Genomic DNA, 10073 nt, shown 5'->3' with positions numbered 1-10073 from the left:
GAGTATACCTCTACGCTCTCCAACCTTCGTTCCGAGCTTGAAGCTGTCCGCCAAGAGGTGTTGGACCTTAGTTGTGTTCTTGGCTCTAGGGATGCTGACATTGCTTCAAAGGATGAAGAGATCAACACTCTCTGTAGTACTGTGGAGCTCAAACAACAGGAAGTGATTGAGTTGACTCTCAAGATAACCCAGATGGAGGGGAAATTTTCCGATCAGTTCCAACAGTCTGAAGTCGAGAAAGAGAAGCTGATTGCTGACATGGACCAATTGTGGAAGGACACTCTTGTCGAGAAAAGGCAAGAGGTCAAAGCTGCCCAGGACAAGGCTCGAGAGGAGTATTCAGAGACGGCTTTCTCTTGCTCTTACTTGATTTGGAAGTCTAACAAAAATCTGAACTTGGATTTCCTTCCCGAGAAGACGTGAGCGAAGGACCTTAGGAAGTCTCTGGCTTGTGAGGCTGCCGAGGCTCAGGGTGGTCTTTCAAATGATACTCTTCACCCTAGTTAGTCTTGGTCCTTTATTCTATCTTTCCTTTCATGCCATTGGTGGGGTACCTTGTACTTGACAGTTTTTACATATGACATTTTATGCTTTATGCTTTTTTATTATGAGTACTCAGTGTATTTATTGAAATTTTTTTATTTCCAATGCTTACTAAGTATATCAATTCACAACCCTCAATGGTTCAGGTATCAGTATACTCTGAACACATGTATTTTGCGTGCCATAAGGGACATGGCTAGGAATCTCCCTACCAATGCCTTTTTTGTTTTTCATTTTTTCCCTTTCGGAACATATGTTCAACAAATGTCCTAGAAAAACTTGAGCTTGCTTAGTACTTAAGGTCACGCCCTCATTGCTCGTGTATACCCCGATCGGTATGTATTATATGCCCTCCAAGTGATCATGGGTTTTAAAGCCTTGGCCACTTGCTACTTGACCATGCCTTGCTTCGAGCATTTAGACAAATAATACTATCCTTTTCACCCAATGATGCAAGCAGCAAATGCTTGTCCCTCATTGGTAGTCAGGTGATGGTTTCATACTCAGTAGTAATGATACCTATACACATATACATATTGTGTAGCAAGTGTCGATCACGATCTACGTAATCTCTCGTGTACTCGTTATAATGATTGTAGACTGAAGTGTCTAAGTTGGACCAACCGGGTCTAGATGGGATAATCGAGCCTGTAACGAGTCTTAGATCAAATTATTGATTGGTCCCTCAAGGACCAGATTCGATTATGATCCAATGATGGTGATCGGTCTTCGGACCAGTCTCTTGTTTTTTGATCGTATGGGTCAATATGTTCCTCAAGAACCAGGATCAAACGTGATCAAAGAGTTTTTTTGACAAGGTCCTCAGACCAGTCTCTCATTTGGATCTTATGGGTCAATAGGCTCCTCAAGAACCAAGATTGAGCATGATCTATTAATTTGGCGACATGGTCCTAGGACCTGTCTCTCTTGTTGATCGTGTGGGCCGATAGGTTCCTCAAGAACCAGGATCGAACATGATCAAATAGTTTGGCGACAAGGTCCTCGGACCAGTCTCTCATTTGGATCTTATGGGTTGATAGGCTCCTTAAGAACCGAGATCGAACATGATCCATTAATTTGGTGACAAGTTCCTAGGACCTGTCTCTCTTGTTGATCGTGTGGGTCGATAGGTTCCTCAAGAACCAGAATCGAACATGATCAAATAGTTTGGCGACAAGGTCCTTGGACTAGTCTCTCATTTGGATCTTATGGGTCGATAGGCTCGTCAAGAACCAAGATCGAACATGATCCCTTAATTTGGCGACAAGGTCCTAGGACATGTCTCTCTTCTAGATCGTAAGGGTCGATAGGTCCCTCAGGGACCAGAATAGAACATGATCCGATGGAGATGACAGGTCTAAAGGACAAGTCCCTTATTGAAAGAAATTTAAAGAATTAAGTGAAACTTTAGAAATTAAATTCATTCATTCATTGAAGCATAATGGATTTTACACAGATAATTCGAAAATAATACATTTGCCTCCTGCTCGGCTATGCTTCTTTCCGCCAAGGATTCGACGGGAATGACATTCCGGGTGTTCGCATCTTTGATAGTGGAAAGCTTGGCTAAGGCATCGACATTGGCATTCTTCTCTCTCGGGACTTGTATAATTGAGTATTTCTTGAACTGTGCCAACAAGTCCTTAAAATTGTTCAGGTACTGCACCATCCTAAGTCCCTTGGCTTGATACTCCCCAGTACCTGATACATCACTAGCTGGGAATTGTTGAATATCTCTAGGGACTGTGCATGTACATCCCGAGACAAGCGTAATCCTACTAATAATGCCTTGTATTCAACCTTGTTGTTTGAAGTGTTGAATCCAAATCAGAGAGTGCAATGGATTCGATGATTCTCCGGATTGATCAGTATGATCCCGCACCTGAGTTGTGCTCATTGGATGCTCCATCAACATATAGCAAGTATTCCCCCTAATGCAGGCGGAGGCCGAGGCTAGTCCCTCGGTAGTGACAGGTCAGCGTTCTAGCGTTGGCTCTCCTTTTACTGTATTTATTGACTATGGTGCTACACATTCGTTTCTTTCTAGTAAGGTAATTGATAGACTGTGTAGACCTAGCAAGTATTATACTTCAGGGTTTGGGACTATTTTGCCTACAGGAGAAATGGTAGTTTCTAGGAGATGGATTAGAGCACTGACAGTGATGGTTGATGGTAGGGAATTGTCAGTAGACTTGATTGAGTTAAGTATGGAGGACTTTGATATGATTTTAGGCATGGATTGGCTGGTTAGATATGGAGCTACTATTGACTATAGGAAGAATATGGTGACCTTTGAGCCGGAGGGTGAGGATCCCTTTGTTTTTGTGGGAGCGGTGCATGGACCCCGCGCACCCAAGATTTCAGCGCTGAGAGCTAGGGACCTATTACAAGGAGGATGTATAGGTTTCCTAGCTAGTGTGGTAGATACCACTAGAGTTTTTTCCAACAAGACCGAAGGAGACTGATAAGTGAATTTTAGATTCACTTATTAGTGTCATTTTATATCTAATTTGTAGGTGTTTAGGGTGTTTTGTTTGGTCTTATGCTTGTGTTGTGTTTGTGTAGGGTCCAAGTAAAAGTGGCGCGAAATTTGTACAAAACGGAAGTGAAATGAAGAAAAAAAAAAAATTCGTGAAATAGGGCTGCATCGCCATATTCAGGGGCTGCATCGCTATTTCTGGGCTGAATTAAGGCTGCAGCGCCATCCTTAAGGGTTGCAGCGCCTGACTGAAATAGAGAGCTTGTTTTTGGCAATTGTGTAGTGCAACAGCGCCTGTTTAAGGGGCTGCAGCGCTGGGAGCCGTATGGAAATTTCAAATTTCGATTTTTGAAGGGCAAAAGAGGGATTTTTGCAAGGGATATATAAGGAAAAGTTTAATTAGGGTCTAAGGACGTTTTTGGGAGGAGATTAGATCATCGATTAGAGGTTTGGAGAAGAAGAGGAGGCTAGACATCATCAAGATCTTCACCATTACATCTAGTTTATTTCTTCTTCCTTTCATTTTTAGTTTTTAATTATGAACAAATACATTGCTATTATGTTTATGTTTGTAATGGATAACTAAACTCTTTTTGTGCTAGAGTATTAGATGAATCTATTTGGATTATTGAATTGTGGTTTTTATTATTATTTCTATGAAGTTCTTCTCGTTTGTTCATATCTTCTTGATTTAATTTTCTCATATTAATGTTTGGCCATCATTATTGTGAATTGAAATCTAGGGTTTATGCTTGAGAAAGATAAACGTAGATTGGACATAAGAAGATTTGACATAGAGTGATTGTGAGATTGAGAGATTCCTTGAACTCTATGAATTTGGCTTAGAATGATTATTGCTTAATGACGTCTTGATTAATTAATAGCGAATAGAGATATCATATTGATTAATTGAGATTAATTGCATATATGCTTGAGAGAGATAAATGCATTATATTAGAATTCTAGAAATTACAAATGAGGAGAATTGATTAGGATAATAAAGAAACCATGTTCATAATTGAATAGTGAAATCATTACTCTAGTACATTTATCTTTTATTTAATCACTTTCCAAGAGCATTAGAATTGATTATCTTGTTATTTTATATTCTTTATTTTATTATTTGATTTATTTATTGGCTTGTCTAATTAAAATTATAGACTTAACAGTAATAGTAATTAGTGAATTTAATATTTACCCTGTGGGTTCGACATCTTTTAATTTAAAACTATATTGCAATACAGCGTACACTTGCGGTAGAAAAATCTGTATCAAGTTTTTGGCGCCGTTGCCGGGGATTAAAATTAATTTTACTAATATTGAAACTTTAAGTCTTGATTTTAAAAGAGATTTAATTTTTTTTTTTACTAACGTTATAGATTGTGCTTGTGTTCTCAGTATATGCGAAGGACTAGGAGTTCTACACCTGTTGAGCCTCTGAATCCTGAAATTGAGCACACACTCCGTCAGTTGAGATCTAAGAAAAGGACTGAAGAGTTTAATATGGACAACAACGGGGTGAACAACAACGGTGGCAATGGCAATAATAACAATTAACCAGCAGCTGCTGGGGCTTCTCTTAATCCAGCGCAACGGGCAGTGCGTGACTTCTGCATGCCTATTGTGAATGAAAATCTCACTGGAATAGCAAATCTAGCCATTGCTGCCAACAACTTTGAATTGAAACCTGCACTAATTAACATGGTGTAGCAAAATTAGTTTGGGGGTCTAGCTACTGAAGACCCTAACATTCACTTGGTCATATTTCTGGAGGTATGTGCCACAGTGAAGATGAATGGCGTTAATGATGATGCCATCAGATTGCGTCTCTTCCCTTTCTCCTTGAGGGAAAGAGCCAGGAGTTGGTTGCAATCTTTGTAGCCTGGAACAATTACAACATGGGATGAGATGGCAAGAAAGTTCCTGATTAAGTTTTTCCCTCCTTCCAAGTCAGCCCAATTACGCAGTGATATTGGACAATTTTGACAGTTAGATCAAGAACCATTTTATGAGGCTTGGGAGAGGTTTAAGGAATTATTACGACGTTGCCCACAGCATGGTTATCAAAATTGGATGCAAGTTCAGATTTTATCAAGGGTTGAATGCTCCAACACGAACAATAGTTGATGCTGCTGCAGGGGGTGCTCTATTAGCCAAGACAGCTGATGAAGCCTTCACTTTGATGGAGGAACTGGCTACCAACAGTTATCAGTGGCCCAATGAGAGGTCAGGCCCAAGGAAAGTTGCTGGGTTATATGAAGTTGATCAGATGACAGACATGAATGCCCAAATTGCTGCTCTACAAAACCAAATGGTTGCTCTATCAGTGCAAAATAATCCAACGGTTATGGAGAGTGTAGCAGCGGCTGCTGCAATGCAGGGGCAAGAAATGAGTCCAGAGCAAGCCCAGTTTATGGCAAACTGCTCCTTCCCCAATAATTACAGAAGCAACAACATGCCTAATTATTATCATCCAGGATTGCGCAACCATGAAAATTTCTCTTATGCCAATAATAAAAATGTGCTGCAACCACCGCCGGGATTCAATTCTCAACCGCAACAAGAGAAAAAGCAATCGTTGGAAGACATTTTGGGAACTTTTATTATGGAGTCTAACAAGAGGTTCGGAAAAAATGAAGCAAGACTCAACAATATAGAGACCCATATGACTAACATGGGAGCTTCAATGAAGAAAATTGAGACTCAAGTGGGCCAATTAGCTAATGCGGTGAATTCTAATCAGAAGGGAAGTTTTCCTAGTGACATTGTGGTAAATCCAAAGGAATCATGCCAAGCAGTTTCTTTGAGAAGTGGTAAGGTGCTTGATGAAGGTAATGTTCAAGCTAGTTCAAAGGAGAAAGTTGAGCCAGTGGTACGAGAGGTAGACAAAGAAGAGCAAGCCAAGAAGCAGAGTGGAAGTGACAAGAATGACATGAAGAAAGATAGCCTTCCAGTGTATCAACCTCCCATTCCATACCCTCAACGATTTCAGAAGAAGAAATTAGATGAACAGTTTGCAAAGTTTCTAGAAATCTTCAAATGAATTCACATAAACATTCCATTTGCAGATGCTCTTGAGAAAATGCCTAATTATGTGAAATTCATGAAAGAAGTTATGTCTAAGAAAAGAAGATTAGAAGACTTTGAAACTGTGAAGTTAACAGAAGAATGCAGCGCCATCCTACAGAAAAAGTTGCCTCAAAAGGTGAAAGATCCTGGTAGCTTTACTATACCATGCACTATTGGAGGGTCGCCCTTTGATAAGGCTTTGTGTGATCTTGGAGCAAGTATAAATTTGATGCCACTTCCAGTTTTCAAGAAGTTGGGGGTAGGAGAGGTGAAGTCCACAACCATTACTCTTCAATTGGCAGATCGGTCACTTACTTATCCTAGGGGAGAGATTAAAGACGTGTTGGTTAAGGTGGACAAATTTATTTTTCCTACTGATTTCGTGGTTTTGGATATGGAGGATGACCATGAAATCCCCATTATTCTTGGTCGTCCATTCTTGGCTACCGAAAGAGCTCTTATTGATGTACAAGGTGGTCATTTGACACTGAGGGTTAACAATGAAGAGGTTAAATTCAACATTTATCAAGCACTCCAGCAGCATGACAACACGAGCACATGTCACCGTGTGGATTCTATTATGGTAGTAGTAGAAGAGATGATGAGAAAAGAATTATGTGCTGATCCTTTACAACATTGCCTTAATTCTAGTATTACTCAGGCTGATTTGAAGAAGGTGAATGGTGAGTTTGTGGGTGACGAAGTGGCTGAATGTGTGATGGCTCTCAGTGCTATTCCTCGTGCTAGTGGTATTAAAGTGGAAGAAACTCTTTGTCAAGCCAAGGAAGGAGAAGTCGAGAAGGAAGTGGTGGAAAAGCAAGATTTGAAACAACTCCCAGATCATTTGCGTTATGAGTATCTAGGAGAGAATTTCACTTGCCCAGTGATCATTTCATCAAAACTCTCAAAATGTGAAACTGAAAAATTGCTAAGAGTTTTGAGGAAATATAAATCTGCCATCTGATGGGAAATTTCATATCTGAAGGGAATAAGCCCAACTGTTTGTATGCACAAGATTCTATTTGAAGACAATTACAAGCCTTCAATTGAGCATCAAAGGCGATTGAACCCAGCCATGAAAGAAGTAGAGAGGGCAGAAGTATTGAAGCTATTGAATGCTGGGATCATTTATGCTATTTCGGATAGTAGTTGGGTTAGTCCTGTGCAAGTTGTACCAAAGAAAGGGGGGATGACAGTGATCAAGAATGAAGCCAATGAATTGATTCCGACAAGAACAGTGACGGGGTGGAGAGTTTGTATTGATTACCAGAAGTTGAACAAGGCGACTAGAAATGATCATTTCCCACTTCCATTTATCGATCAGATGCTTGACCGGTTAGCTGGCTATACACATTACTGCTTCTTAGACGGATATTCAGGCTATAATCAAATAGCAATCGCTCCTGAAGATCAAGAAAAGACAACTTTCACATGTCCTTACGACACTTTTGCTTACAGGAGGATGCCTTTCGGACTTTGTAATGCACCTGCCACTTTTCAGCGGTGTATGATGGCCATCTTCTCAGATATGGTAGAAGAGATCATGGAGGTATTTATGGACGACTTTTCTATTTTTGGGTCGTCATTTGACCAGTGCTTGCACAACTTGGCTTTGGTCCTTTGTAGATGTGAAGAGAAGAACCTTGTGCTAAATTGGGAGAAATGTCACTTCATGGTTCTAGAGGGAATTGTGTTGGGGCATTGAGTTTCGAAGGAAGGTCTTGAAGTAGATCGAGCCAAGATAGCCATTATTGAGAAGCTTCCTCCACCGGTGAATGTCAAGGGGATAAGAAGTTTTTTGGGGCACGCGGGTTCTTACAAGAGGTTTATTAAAGACTTCTCGAAAATCAGCAAGCCACTATGCAATCTCCTAGAAAAAGATACTGATTTTGTTTTTGATGAAGAGTGTAGGAAGGCATTTGAGTCGATAAAAGAGAAGTTGGTGTCAGCCCCTATTATGAGTGTCCCGAATTGGAGTCAAGCATTCGAGATTATGTACGATGCTAGTGATTATGCGGTAGGGGCTGTCTTGGGGCAGCGAAGAGAGAAGATTTTTCGAGCAATTTATTATGCGAGCAAGACTCTTGATGATGCTCAACGAAATTACTCAACCACTGAAAAAGAACTATTAGCGGTGGTGTTTGCATGCGATAAATTCAGACCATATCTCTTGTGTTCCAAAGTTATTATATACACAGACCATGCAGCACTGCGTTAATTGTTTCCAAAGAAGGAGGCCAAGCCAAGATTGATACGTTGGGTATTGTTACTTCAAGAGTTTGACATTGAGATTGTGGATAAGAAGGGGAAAGAGAACTTTGTGGCAGATCATTTATCACGATTAGAGAATAAAGAAGCTGAATGTAAAGACTCGATCAAAGAATTATTTCTGGATGAGTTACTGCTGGCTGTATCAACAGAACTCCCATGGTATGCCGACATCGTGAATTACCTTGTTAGTGGCAAGCTACCTCCTGATTTTAATGCACATCAAAAGAGGAAATTGATTCATGATTCTAAATACTGCTTCTTTGATTATCCATACCTGTTCAAAATCAGTACGGATCGAATAATTCGTTGTTGTGTACCAATGGAAGAGAATCAATCAATAGTAGAGCAGTGTCATTCGGCGCCTTACGGTGGGCATTTCGGGCCATCGCGTACAGCAGCGAAAGTTTTGCAATCAGGTTTTTATTGGCCTTCAATTTTTAAAGATTGTTACACTTTTGTCAAGACTTGTGATAGATGTCAACGAGTTGGAAATATCTCGCAAAGAAATGAGATGCCTATGAATGTGATTTTAGAGGTGGAATTGTTCGATGTGTGGGGCATTGACTTCATGGGGCCCTTTCCACCATCTTTCGGGAACTTGTTTATCTTACTCGTTGTTGATTATGTTTCAAAGTGGGTCGAAGCGATAGCCACTACTACAAATGATTCCAAGGTGGTTTCTTCTTTTCTGCAAAAGAAGTGATGAAGGAACACATTTCTGCAACAAAGTTATCAAACCACTCTTGATGAAGTATGGAGTTCGACATAAGGTGGCTTTGGCCTATCACCCCCAGTCTAATGGCCAAGCTGAGGTATCAAACCGAGAGATCAAGTCTATCTTAGAGAAAACAGTGAATTTGAATAGAAAAGATTGGTCTCAAAAGCTTGATGACTCTTTATAGGCCTACAGGACATCGTACAAGACTCCTCTCGGTATGTCTCCTTATCGACTAGTATTTGGCAAAGCTTGTCACTTACTAGTAGAATTGGAGCACAAGGCTTATTGGGCAATCAAGAAGCTGAATTTTGATTACCAAGCAGCGGGTGAGAAGAGGTTATTGCAGCTAAATGAAATGGAGGAGTTTCGGAATGATGCATATGAAAACACTCGTATTTACAAGGAGAGGACCAAGAAATATCATGATCAAATGATATTAAAGCGAGAATTTGTGCTGGGACAGCAAGTTTTACTTTTCAATTCTCGTTTGAGGTTATTTCCCAGTAAGCTAAAGTCACGATGGTCTGGTCCGTTTGTTATCACCAAGGTTTCTCCTTTTGGTTCTGTGGAATTAAGGAATAATGACGGTTCGCTTTTTCAAGTGAATGGACAAAGGTTGAAACATTATTTTGGTGAAATTCACAAGAAGGTGGAGACGATGTATCTCCAAGACAGCAACTGAAGCATCATCAATGTCTAGCTCAAGACGATAAATTAAGCGCTTAATGGGAGGCAACCCATTGTTTTAGAATTTTTATTTAGTTTAGTTTATTTTATTTTATTTATTTTATTTTAGAAGACATTAATTATTTTCTAAAATATTAAGTTTATTATGAACCGTGAAAATCGTTAAAAAAAAATTAAAATTAATAAAGCATTGTTCCAGGGGCTGCAGCGCCACTTCCATAGCGCTGTAGTGCAATTGTTGCAAGAATTAGGGCCGCAGTGCCTTCCTTAAGAGCTGCAGCGCCACACCCTAACAGAGAGGGTGTT

General features: G+C 40.1%; 2 protein-coding genes and 1 non-coding gene across 3 annotated transcripts; 2 read left to right on the top strand and 1 right to left on the bottom strand.

The window, feature by feature from the left end:
• Window positions 1-4981: 4981 nt before the first annotated feature.
• LOC133793376 (small nucleolar RNA R71) lies at window positions 4982-5085 on the bottom strand. Its single transcript, XR_009874820.1, has one exon. It is a non-coding gene; the product is annotated as a small nucleolar RNA R71 (small nucleolar RNA).
• On the top strand, window positions 5079-6065 carry LOC133792089 (uncharacterized). The gene has a single exon (XM_062229999.1). The coding sequence runs from the start codon at window positions 5079-5081 to the stop codon at window positions 6063-6065; it is 987 nt and encodes a 328-aa protein (XP_062085983.1).
• A 3043-nt stretch (window positions 6066-9108) lies between these two features.
• LOC133792088 (uncharacterized) lies at window positions 9109-9762 on the top strand. Its single transcript, XM_062229998.1, has 2 exons — window positions 9109-9174; window positions 9265-9762. Exons 1-2 carry the CDS (start codon window positions 9109-9111, stop codon window positions 9760-9762), a joined length of 564 nt encoding a protein of 187 aa, XP_062085982.1.
• Window positions 9763-10073: the final 311 nt, after the last annotated feature.

Source organism: Humulus lupulus, chromosome 7, assembly GCF_963169125.1.
Source record: "Humulus lupulus chromosome 7, drHumLupu1.1, whole genome shotgun sequence".
Lineage (NCBI taxonomy): Eukaryota > Viridiplantae > Streptophyta > Magnoliopsida > Rosales > Cannabaceae > Humulus > Humulus lupulus.
Note: the sequence above shows the minus strand (reverse complement) of the source record. Positions and strands in the feature narration are given on the sequence as shown.